Here is a 12,778-nt window from a genome sequence, read left to right on the forward strand (position 1 = left end):
TATATATGTAGAACTATGCAATTGTTTAGCTTCTTTCACTTAGCGTGTTCTTGTGGTTCCTCCACACAATGAATCGGTATTTCATGCCTTCTTAAGGCCGAGCCATGTTCCATCGTGTGTATACTTTGTGGACTCATCTGTTGGGCCTTGAGATAGCTTTCACTTCTCAGCTGTTATTATCTTTGAAAAGCCTTACCCCAATCCTATAAAGCATGTATTGCTGTCCTCCATTAAGGGGTTGGTGGGTTGACTGAATGTATCATGTGTTCTTGATGTTGGTGTCATTAGATCCCATTGAGTTGGTTCTAACTCACAATGGTCTTATGTACAACTGAACGAAGCACTGCTCAGTCCTAGGCCATCTTCACAGTCGCTGCTATCACTGAGATCACTGTTCACGCCAGTGTGCCCATCCGTCTCATTGAGGGTCATCCTCTTGTTTTCCACAGACCTCTACTTCACTTCTTTTTAGACACAAATAACACGCTACTCTATAGGACAGAGTAGAACAATTCCTTAGGGTTCTGAGGCAGCAGATCTTATGGGACAACCAGCTTCATCTTCCTCCCAGAGAGCTCTAAGGGGGTTGATTGCTGATGTTGAGTTTAGCAGCCCCGTGTGAAACCCACAACACCATCAGGTTCCTGTGTTTTCTTAAAATGTCAAAAATGACAAATGTCCTCAAAAGTCACTGACTGGCGTTCAAGAAAAAATAATAGCTATGTCTTTAAAGTGAACTAGGGACATATATAAACCACAGCTCTATGAATGGATTTTGAGTTTGCATTTAATCATTGCTCCAATCTAAGAAAAATTAGTTCTTGTGACATGGCCCTACTCAACACCTACCCTCATGAAGTGATCACTGAAGATATGGGTGCTATAGTGGTGAAGAAAGCAGATAATGTCCGGCTATCAGAAAGAATGGCATCTGGTGTCTTAAAGCCTGTCTTAAAACAAGCAGCCCTGTAAATGCAGCATCAGTCAAATCCTCATCTAAGAAGCACACCAGCATGGGTGATCCAAGGATTGTTAATAATAAAATCCAAACCCAGAGGGAATGGTATTATAGCTTCCATTCTGAACTCCTGGTTTGCAGAAGGCTGCAGATGACAGTGCAAACCCAAAATCCACTTGCAGGATCTTTTAAAAATCGTTTTATTAGGGGCTCATACAACTCTTACCACAATCCATACATACATCAATTATATAAATCACATCTGTACATTCATTGCCCTCATCATTCTCAAAACATTTGATCTCCACTTAAGCCCCTGGCATCAGGTCCTCATTTTTTCCCCTCCCTCCCGCTCCCACTTCCCTCATGAGCCCTTGATAATTTATAAATTATTATTTTGTCATATCTTGGCCTGTCCGACGTCTCCATTCACCCACTTTTCTGTTGTCCATCCCTCAGGGAGGAGGTCACATGTAGATCCTTCTAATCCGTTCCCTCTTTCCAACCCACTCTCCCTCTACCCTTCCAGTATCGCCACGCACACCAATGGTCCTGAAGGGATCATCCGCCCTGGATTCCCTGTGTTTCCTGTTCCTATCTGTACCAGTGTACATCCTCCGGTCTAGCCAGACATGCAAGGTAGAATTCAGATCATGATAGGGGCCAGGGGGTGGGGAAGGATGCATTTAGGAACTAGAGGAACGTTGTATTTTTCATTGTTGCTACATCGCACCTTTACTAGCTCATCTCCTCCCCTAGACCCCTCTCCAAGGGGATCTCCAGTGGCGGACAAATGGGCTTTGGGTCTCCACTCTGCACTCCACCACTCATTCACTATGGTAAAATTTTTTTTGTTCTGATCATGCCTTATACCTGATCCCTTCAACACCTCATGATCACACAGGCTGGTGTGCTTCTTCCATGTGGGCTTTGCTGCTTCTGAGCTAGATGGCCACTTGTTTACCTTCAAGACCCCAGACGCTATACCTTTTGATAGCCAGGAACCATCAGCTTTCTTCGCCACATTTGCTTATGCACCCATTTGTCCTCAGTGATCGTATCATGGAGGTGTGCACCCAATGACATGATTTTTTTGTTCTTCGATGCCTGATAACTGATCCCTTCGGCACCTCATAATCACACAGGCTGGTGTGTTCTTCCATGTGGACTTTGTTGCTTCTGAGCTAGATGGCCGCTTGTTTACCCTCAAGCTTTTAAGACCCCAGACACTATATCTTTTGATAGCCAGGCTTTCTTCACAACATTTGCTTATTCACCCGCTTTGTCTTCAGCAGTTGTTTTGGGAAGGTGAGCATCATAGAATGCCAATTTAAGAGAAGAAAATATCCTTGCATTGAGAGAGTACTTGCCCACTTGCAGGATCTTGCAAGCAAATGAAGCGTCCGGTGAGTCCCCTCTGACTGTAGACCAGAGATGGGAGAGGCCTTGTTAACAGAGTCCATTGGAGGGTGGATCACTGTAATTATAGCTAGGTCAAAATGTGACACCTTATTTTTATATTTCCTGCATTGTTCTCAATTGAGGTTTTAATTTGTTTTGATGGGTCATTGTTTGGGGCCATTTGTTTGTATTCTGTCTTGATTTTGCATGATTTTCTGTGTATGAAACCCAGATTGGGTCAACCTATAGAGACAACAACTAGATCAATAGATTCGAAGGGAGATTCATAGGGAAATGACCAGAGAGGCTTGCAGTAAATGGGGAACAAACAAGGAGTACGTGGAAGAAGAAAGGCCTGGACTTAGTTGTAGTGTTGGTTACACAACTACTATCATGTTATTGAACTACTGAAATGTATGATATATGAATTATACATCAGTGAAATTGTTAAACATACACTAATTATTTTATTTTAAAAACTACTGATTGGCCTTAAAAGTCCTGGAGACCAGTCAAGTCCTTCTCATCCAAGGGATATGGAGTTCCTTCCAACCTCATCCTAACCTCATTGAAACGAATATGTCCCAAGCAATAAACCCAGCACCCTATGCAGTAGATACCATTCCTATTCAGAAAAATTCTGGCATTGATTTATATTGTTTTATGCTGACCCTGTTTTCTGAAGTAGAGGCCCCGTGAAAAAGAGGAAGCCCCTCAATGACAGGGTCATCGTCACTGTAGCAAAGGGCGCACACACAGCAATAATGACAATGACACAGGACCGTCCAGTGTTTTGCTCTCTTGTGCACAGGGTCCCTATGGGTAGGAACTGATTTCACAGGACTGAACAACAACAGCAACAACAACAACACCTCATCGCCTGAGAGGTCATCGATCCTTTCCATAGCCCATTATTCCTATATAGAACAACACAAAGGCTCCACTCCGCAGCCCTCCAAAAACTCACTGTACATACCGTCGTCTAGTTGCTGCTGATTCAGAGCGACCCTATTACTGTCCCTGGGGTTTTCCAAGACTGTGGCTTCTCATAGGAGTAAATGCCTCGTGTTTCTTTGCAGCAGCGGCTGGTGGTTTCAAATTGCTGACCTTGCGTTAAGCAGCCCAACAACAGTGACCACAACACTCCGAGGGCTCCTTATCTTTCATAAAAGAGACATAGAATCTTTTTTTCATAATTTCATCTTGCATTTGGCCGCTAACCACACGGTCACCAGTTTAAAACTACCACCAGTGCTCCTCCGGAGAAAGGTTTTGTGCTCCCATTTAGTTTCCAAAATCCACAGGGGCCAGTTCTATCTTATCCAATAGGGTCTCTGTGAGTTAGAATCGACTTGAAGGCAGTGTGGTAGGTTTTTGGTTTGGGTTTGTCTACTGTCAGTAACCTGTATACTTCAAGGGATCTATTTTCAGTACTCCTTTAAAAATGTGGTAAATGCTTACGTGTGTATGTGATTTCAACATTCTTCATCTGTAATATTCAGTGGCACTGTGTTATCTTGCTGTGCAGTGATTGCTGATATCTTAGTGCTAAAATTCCCTTCATTTAACCTCCCTGGCGGTAATTGCAAGTGTGTCTCAGGGTAAATGTTAACTGTGTATTAAAGTTTATCACACCTGGAATGTCTACTAGAGAGATTAAAATGAATAAATTCTTAAGAATTACAGACCAACAAATTTTATGCAAAACAATGTACTGCTTTGGGTACAAAATTACTGACATAATTAGACCGCCAGGGTTAACAAACAGAAGGCCTGGCGGGTCGGTAGGTTAGATGTTGGGTTCACCACAAAGTCCTGGTTTGAACCCACCAGCCTCTCTGTGGGAGAAAGATCACAATGCTCCCGGAATCGCTAGGTACGCTCCCTGTGAGTTGGAATCGATTCGATGGCAGTTGAGCTCGATTCGTCGTCTTTTAGTAGAAGCTTAGTATCTCCTAGGCCATGAGGGGACTTTTCACAAGAACAGGAGTCTTGGTAGCGTAGCGAGTTATATGTTGGGCTGCTAACCTCAAGGTCAGCGATTCAAACCCATCAGTCATGCCTTGGGAGAAGGGCGAGGCATTCTGCTTAGACACATGGGGGTCAGTCACTACGAGTCAGAATTCACTCAATGTCACTAAGGGCATGGGATAGTTATGATCCCAGAAAAGGCTCAATCAATATTTACGGGAAAATGCCCAGTCTTCCTGGTAGAGATGAAGTTGGGTCCAGAGAGGTAAGCAACAGGAGATGAAGGTAAACTTGCACCCAATTCTGCCAAGAATTTTCCTACCCTGCCCTCTAGTACACTTGGCGCGCCACCGAGTTTGTGAAGCGGGGGATGGGGTCTGGCCTGGCTTCTCCTCTCTGGAGCTGAACGGAGGGACTTTGTAACTTGGGACCGCCGCCATCAAGCCGCCAGGAGAAACCCTTGACAGCGGCTTTCACTGGTCAGCGGCGGGCGCCGGACGGGTCAAGAACAAAGACAAGGCTGCGCAGGCGCCGGCCTACCCGTCCCCGCCCACCGCGTCGCGCCGGCGTCTGGGGACGTCCAACCCCATTGGCTGACGCGGCGACGCAGGGTCACGTGACGGGAGGGCGGGTTCACGGCGCAGCCGCACTTCCGGGACCGCTGGGTCAGCTGACCTGCCGGGGGCTTTGGAGTCGATTGAGGCAGTTCGCCTCGGGGAGGGAGTCGCTGGCCTCGCCGCCATGGCCAGCCAGTCGCAGGGCATCCAGCAGCTGCTGCAAGCGGAGAAGCGGGCGGCGGAGAAGGTGTCCGAGGCCCGCAAGCGTGAGTCCCGGCCGGGGCGTGGCGCGGGCCTTAGGGCGGTGCCAGGCTGCGGGAGGTGTTGGAGGACGAGGCCCAAAAGCCTGCGTCCGGGCTCGGGGTGTTTCGAGTCTTAGGATCTTGTGTGTTTTCGAAACGCTACTGGGAGACGTGTGACTCGTCTGTTCGCTGGCAGCGGGCTGGAAGGTCCGGGCATAGAGACAGCCCTGGGTTCCTAGCGGCCGGTGGGGTCGGGGAGGCCTGGGAATGGGCTCTTCTCATTGGAGATCGCTCTCTTTCCCGCCCCAACTCGGCCGTTTGAGGTCCGCTCCCATTAGGCGCTCAGTCGAAAAGCCTGCCCTGCACTTCTCCATCTCCAGTTCACCACGATTAGTCAGCCCTGTCCGCCCCAGCACGCGCCCCGGGACGCCAAGTTCTCCGAGACTCCCGGACCAGCCTAACTCATTAAGTCCTCTTTAAATGCTTTGTTTTTTAATGCGGCTAATCGTGCCAAGGGCAGTGCCTGCTGGATCTGTGTCCATACTGCCCTGGCGTTCGAAGTCCCTGTGAAGAAAGCAAATATTGCATAGGTGAATTCCTAGTAAAATGAGGATTGGAGTTGAGAAATGTGCATTGCTAATGAAGTCAGCCTTTGAATCTGTTGTATCCTGTTTAGTCGTCGAAGACAACTTCCTAGCAATTTCAACACCCCCGCCCCCAGTTGCCCTAAGCGTTTGGTGCCTTCGGAATAAGATAGAAATTCCTTAAAAGAGGCCGAGGATCTGGCTCCTGCCGTCTTTATTCCTGTAGGTAATCCCCAGAGCCTGAAGAGGAGTCTGAAGAAGCCACTGTAAATTGCCCACAGGCATTTTTGTTGATCTCACCTGTAGGTCTTTGTGCTGCTGCCAAGCTGTAGCCTTTTGTTTGGAGGAGCTTCCCTTTTGTCCCCCTTAGTTCTCTAACTTGGTTTTCCTACAGGCCCTAAAACCTGGGCTGCAGTGTTCCAGGAAACCACCTCTGACTCTTAGATCCTCCCCAGTGCGTATTGCTGCCAGTGAATACAATCACTTGGGTGTTTTGTTTGTTTTTGTGTTTAAATAGTAGGTCATCAACTTCTGATGGCAGATAGAGTAATTTAGCTCTGTATGTCAAGTTCACGCCTGGTCGCATGCCAGGGAGGCTCAGAAGTGGTTTTACGTATTATGGGAAACAGAGTTGAGACTTAGAAGGGCTACTTTTACTATCCCAAGGTAAAACACTAAATAATTGTGTTTCATTTCATCATGGATTCCTCCTGCTTCTGCCCTACACCCAATTGGATTTCAAGCATGGTTGTTTGGACTACTTCCTTTCCTAAAGGCTATAGGGTACTCTCTGTTTCATAAGAAAAGCTTTCTTTAGGCTGCTCTGAGAGCTGGCTATAGGAAGAAGCCTTTTCTTAGTCCGGTGACTGGAAACTTCTGTTATTTCAGGGTTTCCCTTGATACAGTATTTCCAGATAGACTTCTCAGTGTTCGATGATTCATCAGTAACAGGAGTGTATCTGGAAGGACAATAGACCATTTGGGGAGAAGTTCAGGAACCAGTGCCTGGGCTATGGTAAGAAGAAAAGTGCCTTGCAGGTAGGAGTAGTGCTTTACACATTTCTGCAACCCTTTGAGCTTGGTGCAGGTCCTAAATGCATCTATCTCAAGTGGCCATTTACTTATTAACAGGACTAAATGTATGCAGGACTCTCATGCAATGACCAAGAGAAATAAGATATGAAAGAAATGTAAATTGCTAGTTATATCCATATATATATATATATATATATATATCCCCCCAAGAAGTTTTGCTAAGATTGATCTCTGAAGGTGTTTGTTGAAAAGAAAAATCGCTTCAGTGTGAGTAACTAATTCCCGGTGCAGTGGGAGCTGGGAAGGATCAGAGATGGGTCTTATGAAATTACATGGAGCTGCCGTTGTACAGTTGGAAATGTTTGTGGGTTTGGGGTCTGGGAAAGACCCATGGCTTCGAAGTGTAGTTCAATGTAGCTGATGGGACAGCTGGCACATAGGGCTTTAGGTAGAAGGGGGTTGCAGGAAAACCAAACCAAAAAGCCAAGGTTACTGCCAGAGTCTGACGCAGAGCAGCGCTGGAGTGCAGTTGATCTGAAGGGTTTCTGAAAGCTGTAAACCTTCAGCGTAACAAAAAAACTTCATCTTTCTCCCGAGGAGTAGTTGCTGGTGGGTTCAGCCTAACTCACCAAGCTACCAGGGCTCTGGTGGGAAGGCAGTCGGCTCTATGAATAATGGAGTAAGTATAGAATTGCAGAAACATGGAATGGCTGGAGAGAGCCTGGTGATTGTTTCACCCTGATGTGTTGATGCCATTAGGGCTACTTGAGTCCTGAGCAACTGATATTTGATGTTAGCAAAAAACAAACAAACAAGCGTTTCAGAGGTAGTCTTCTTTTGCTCTAGATCGGTGGGTCAAGACCCCTTTGGGGCTCGCCTGACCCTTTCACAGTGGGCACCTGATTCATAACAGTAGCAAAATGACAGTTATGAAGTAGCAACGAAAATAATTTTATAGTGGGTGGGGGGTCACCACAACATGAGGAACTGTATGAAAGGGTCGCGCCATGAGGAGGTTTGAGAACCACTGCTCTAGAGTAAATAAGTGCTCAGGTTGGCCAGCTAAGCCCCTCTTATTTTGCCATCTGGATGTTTCAGAACTTTGATTATTGAGCAGACTCAAAACAAATAGTATGGTTTGGTTGGTCTTGTGGGTTGTTTTAAAACCGGCTGATAAAATCTAGATCCTTTTTTCATCTGTACATTAAAATACTCTTAGAATGATTGTCTAACTTGAAGAATGCTGTCACTGGCACCAAATTGTACATGTGGAAATCGAGATGGCATATGTTTTGTTTTGTACAGTTTCAGTGTATTCCAAAAACAGCAACCTAGAAATCTGTTCACTCCTGTCTCTCCTTTCAGATACTGGTGTGGTCTTCTGAGCCAGGCTTCCCCATTTGGCATTCCTTCTCAGTCACCACTTCCTTCCTGGTGACAGCCGTGGGTTTTTACGTCCCAATATTACATCATCTGTCCCTTTAGTTACATTTTAGGTTGCTGTCCCTTGGGAGCAAATTAAGTCTCCTTGCTAAGGTTCTAAGCAGCTTGTAATCAACAAGCTGAGGTGTTGACTTCTTGGAAGAAGGATCCCCCTCGATGGCCAATGGCACCCATTTTATCCTGGTTCTTGGTAGTTGAGACTGAGAGAATATTCTGATACAGCCCAAACCGTGCTCCTTTTTTTATCTGGCTGTGGTTAGTGAAGCCTGTATTTAGTCAAGACCTGTAAGTTAGCTCTGAATTTCTTCTTTCCTGCTCTCCCACACCCCCACCCTGGAACTGTTGTCGGGTGCTTATCCTTGGTTGCTGCTAACATTTGCCATCATGGTTTCTCTTGGCTTCTCTCAAAATATCAGACCAAACGTGCTGCCATTGAATTGCTTTCAACTCAGAGACACGCCGTGGTGTCGTGACTCCGAGCTGGCTTGTGATCTACACACTCTTCGTAGTCTGAAACTACCAGTCCCTCCGAGGGGGAGAGATGGGCCTTTCTACTCCTGCGAACCTTTACAGCCTCAGAAACTCACGGGCACTTCTTCCCTGCCCCACAGGGGCGCTATGAGTATTCTTCTCCAGGAGCCCTTTAACCGCCCCTCATTGTACTCTCCTTCTAAACCAGGGAAGAACCGGAGGCTGAAGCAGGCCAAAGAAGAAGCTCAGGCTGAAATTGAACAGTACCGCCTACAAAGGGAGAAAGAGTTCAAGGCCAAAGAAGCTGCGGTGGGCTCCGTTTGCTGTCATTACTCCTACACTGCTTTGCTTTCCTGAAGTTTCCCCTGTCCCTTGGCTCTCCAGCTATCTAGCATAGCTTAGAGGTTCTGACAGTTTATTATTGTGTATTCTATTGGATACTCAGGTCGAGGCTCTTAGAATAATCTGTTAAAGAGCATTGAATCCTAGCCTTCATTAATTCAGTCGTTTAACAAACGACTTCAGAAGGTTCTTGAAAAAATGGACTGAAAAGATCCTGATTTTTTTCCCCCTATGAACATCTGGAACCTCCCGCCCCCTTGTCTCTATTGTGCAGTTCACGGGGGGGCCCTGCAGGTAGTAGGTGCTGGAGAATACAGTTGGGGCACTCCTTAGTAAAATTCAACTGTGAAAAGTGTTAGAACTCGACTGTGGTCTAATTAGCTACAGAGGAAACAAGGTCAAGAAGGATGGAGAAGGGCTTCAGAGAAAAAACTTTCAAAATCCTTGGCCACAAAGTAGCAGAACCAAACAGGTTCAAACAAGATAGAATTTATAGGGCTACATAATTAAGAACCCAGGTGAAAGGTTTTTATCTGGATCCAAGCACTTAAATGATGCTCGGGATCCCATTTCCATTTCCCAACCATGCCTTTCCCTCTGAGCGTCCTACCCAGTCTCCAGGATAGGTTGAGAGTACATCTTTGGGCCACCAGCATGCTGTTGAAATGTCTCTGGGAGCTGTTTATGCCGTACGTTGTTGAACTGTCCCCAAAACCACACGGGGACACTTGTGGAAAGGCAGCCTTCTCTTCGACACCCCGTGCTCCAATCAGTTTTAAAGACAGGGCGGGCGGGGGAGGTGCGGCAGGTTAACTGCTGGGCTGATAACCACGGGATCATCCATCCCAACCCGCCAGGAGGGAGGTGAGGCTGGCCGCTTTCATAAAGATTGCCAGTCTTGGAATGCCACGGCACAGTTAGGCTCTTTCCTGGTCGGGATGGACCCTGGCAGTGGGCTCTAATCCACGATTGCACAGTCTGGTTGCTAGGTTGGCTGCCAGAGTGACCGCATCGTTCGGGCTCTTGTGAACCTGGGTGGAGTGCCTGTTTGCCCCCATACCCGTGACTGGGAGGTGGACGTTTCAGTGCCTGGGCTGGTCTCTCACATTCAGGGTGAGCCTGGGTTTCTCTCACAGGAAGCACATTGCCTCCTCAGTGTTGTTCCTAGTCAACCGGAGCCCGTCCTGACATCTCTGTCCTTGCACCCCACCTCCAGGCTCTGGGATCCCATGGCAGTTGCAGCACGGAGGTGGAGAAGGAGACCGAGGAGAAGATGACTCTCCTCCAGACCTACTTCCGGCAGAACAGGGATGATGTCTTGGATTCCCTCCTGAAATTCATCTGTGACATCCACCCAGAGATCCACGAAAACTACCGCATCAACGGCTAGGGAGGAAGGGCGAGCGAGCCTGTTCCGAGCACTGACAATGCAGGTGCTCCCGTGGAACAAGAAGCCGTCACAGGGCTAGAGCGCCATTGCAAAAACGCATTACATTATTTCTGTATATTATGGGATAGCTCCTTCTCTGCAGTGTAGCAAACCAAGCACTTTGTGTAGCCTTAGAGTTATCCAAAGCTCTTATCTTTTTACCTCAGATTTCTTATGAATTTAATGGTCTTCACGGTTTACCTGTGCTTTTTAGCTGAAGCAGCAAAACTTTTCTTTCTTAGATATCTAGTATAAAAATTATTATTTGAAGAAAGAAGTGGGTTAAATATTTCATTTCCCTAAAGCTTTCTTTGAAGGTCAGGGGCTTTATCAATGAAAAAAGTAGTGAGTAGCTATTTTGTAACCTGTGTAGACCGCAGCCAGCCTTAAAATAACCCTCTGTGTGTCTAAGGGTTAGAACAACGAGTACAGGTTTCCCCCTGTCCAAAAGTGCAGCTTTCCCGGGAAGGCTTTTGCAAGCGAGTAGACTTAAAGTGGAGAAGTATTTCATGGTAATTTATGGAGGGAATTGTTTTGAGCTTTCCAGAAAACAAACCCACCGAGTCATACCAAATAACACACAAACCAGTATTCATTCCCCGTGTTCACAGGGTGGTTCCAAACCACCCGCTTGATGCTGAGGGTGGGGCCTCCAGTCAAGAGCTCAGGGCGGCCGCTTTGCTGTTTGGGGTGCGCGCTGCAAGACACCGAAAGCTCCTCCTTCTGTGCGCCTTTTCTCACACAAACAAAACCCCGTGGGTTTAACCCCGTGGGTTTCTCCCCGTGAGCGGAAGCAGGCCCACACGGAGGCCTTTAAGAAATGCAAAGTGACGGAACTTGAATTTAGGAAAAGCTAGGGAATACCTGTACTCCTCTAGTTTGGGCGGCTTTTAGTTTATAGAAACGACTGGATGTTAACACATAAAAGCTGTTACTTGTCATTGATGTGTAATGGTAATCCTCACTTACAAATAAAGATTCTCTGTAATGGATTGTTTGTCCTCTCTGATGATGTGAAGCGCGCTTTACCAGACGCCCTGCAGGTGTTGTCCATGCAGCACAGACGTCCCCGTTCACATTTAGAACCATGCCCGATAGGGATCGAAGCAGGAAGGAAGTTGGTTGTGAGTTGACCACAGCAAGTTTGAAAGCAGCAAAAAGCTAATGCGTTAGCAGTTGGCTTCGCGCCTTTGCTGGAGCAGAGTCGGGCACTGTGCCCTGGAAAATGCCCTCCTGGAGGGAGCATACGGACCTGCAGAAACCACATTAGCATGTCGCTGAACAAGGAGTCCTGGAGCCAGCATTCATTTGAGAACATCAATTCTGGCGGGTGGAAACATGAGAGAAAATGTTATGGCTTGTTCTGAATGAGAAGTAGATGCTCCCCGCTTCCCACCATAAATATCGGAACAACTCAGGGTGGGTTGATGGCGATCTCAGGGCCCTTCTGTCTCTAGTTCTATTTCTCTCTTCTAGTAGAACTTGTTCAGGGGACCAGTGACTTCCTGGTAGGCCACTGGTAGCTCCCACGCAGTATTGCGCCACCTTGCCTCTTCCCCTCCTGTCAATTCCTTGGACTATTTCATGGCTTGGAACACCATTTCTCCTAAAGCCTTCCAAAATTTTTCAACCTCTCTCCCCTGAACTGTGGGTTCCTATCACATTGCTTATTTGCTATTGATGTGTATATGTACATCCCCAACTTAGCATGTCCCAAACTACACCTAGTTTTGTTAGGGCTTCACCCTGGGGTCTTGCTCAGTGTGACTGTGTAGCCTCTACCTGGTGCCAACACAGATTGCCCAAATAAGAATTGGGAACAATACCTGTAGTTCCTGGTTTGGACCCACGTCTAACCCGGTTGCCACCAATTTTTCGGGTTTATACTGTTACCTAACTTCCAGAGCAGCAGCTGAATGTTGCTGACAACACAGGAGGATTTTAAAAGGAAGCAATGGCTGGTCAGTTAAACGGCCAGGACAGATAAGATCTGGACAGCAGCACTGGGTCAACAGAGTGGTGACAGGAGAGGAGCCCCAGTAATTGGGTTGCAGAGTGAGGGTAAAGTGAAGTGAATTTGACTAAAGGGAGAAAAGGTTGTAGTGGAGGGTGGAAGCTGGTGATGACACGTTTGAATGCTGAGTGGGGAGGGACGAGAAGGATGTTCTGTGTGGAGCAGGATCCATGTGACCGGCAGGGATTTGATCTTCAGCCCTCAAAGCCAGGTAGTTTTGAAGATTGTTGGCATTCAGGCCCTTCCCATAGCCTGGGGGTAGGAATGGGTGTAGCCAGGATTTTTTTTTTTTTAGTTTAAATTTTATTTCTGGGCTATTTCAAATCCTATG

The 12,778-nt window shown here is 46.9% G+C and overlaps 1 protein-coding gene across 1 annotated transcript; it reads left to right on the forward strand.

Annotated features, from left to right (window-relative positions):
• The first annotated feature begins 4,996 nt into the window (after nt 1-4,996).
• Nucleotides 4,997-11,425, forward strand: ATP6V1G1 (ATPase H+ transporting V1 subunit G1). The gene is made up of 3 exons (XM_075560376.1): nt 4,997-5,153; nt 8,871-8,971; nt 10,221-11,425. Exons 1-3 carry the CDS (start codon nt 5,072-5,074, stop codon nt 10,392-10,394), a joined length of 357 nt encoding a protein of 118 aa, XP_075416491.1. The 5' UTR covers nt 4,997-5,071; the 3' UTR covers nt 10,395-11,425.
• The last annotated feature ends 1,353 nt before the right edge of the window (nt 11,426-12,778 follow it).

This window comes from Tenrec ecaudatus, chromosome 10 (assembly GCF_050624435.1).
Source record: "Tenrec ecaudatus isolate mTenEca1 chromosome 10, mTenEca1.hap1, whole genome shotgun sequence".
NCBI lineage: Eukaryota > Metazoa > Chordata > Mammalia > Afrosoricida > Tenrecidae > Tenrec > Tenrec ecaudatus.

Bases quoted from the DNA above. Each gene is read 5' to 3' on its own strand.
- ATP6V1G1 (XM_075560376.1), top strand. From the start codon at position 5,072: ATGGCCAGCCAGTCGCAGGGCATCCAGCAGCTGCTGCAAGCGGAGAAG. The intron at 5,154-8,870 runs GTGAGTCCCGGC...CTTCTAAACCAG, and splicing joins GGTGTCCGAGGCCCGCAAGC to GGAAGAACCGGAGGCTGAAG. The intron at 8,972-10,220 runs GTGGGCTCCGTT...CCCCACCTCCAG, and splicing joins TCAAGGCCAAAGAAGCTGCG to GCTCTGGGATCCCATGGCAG.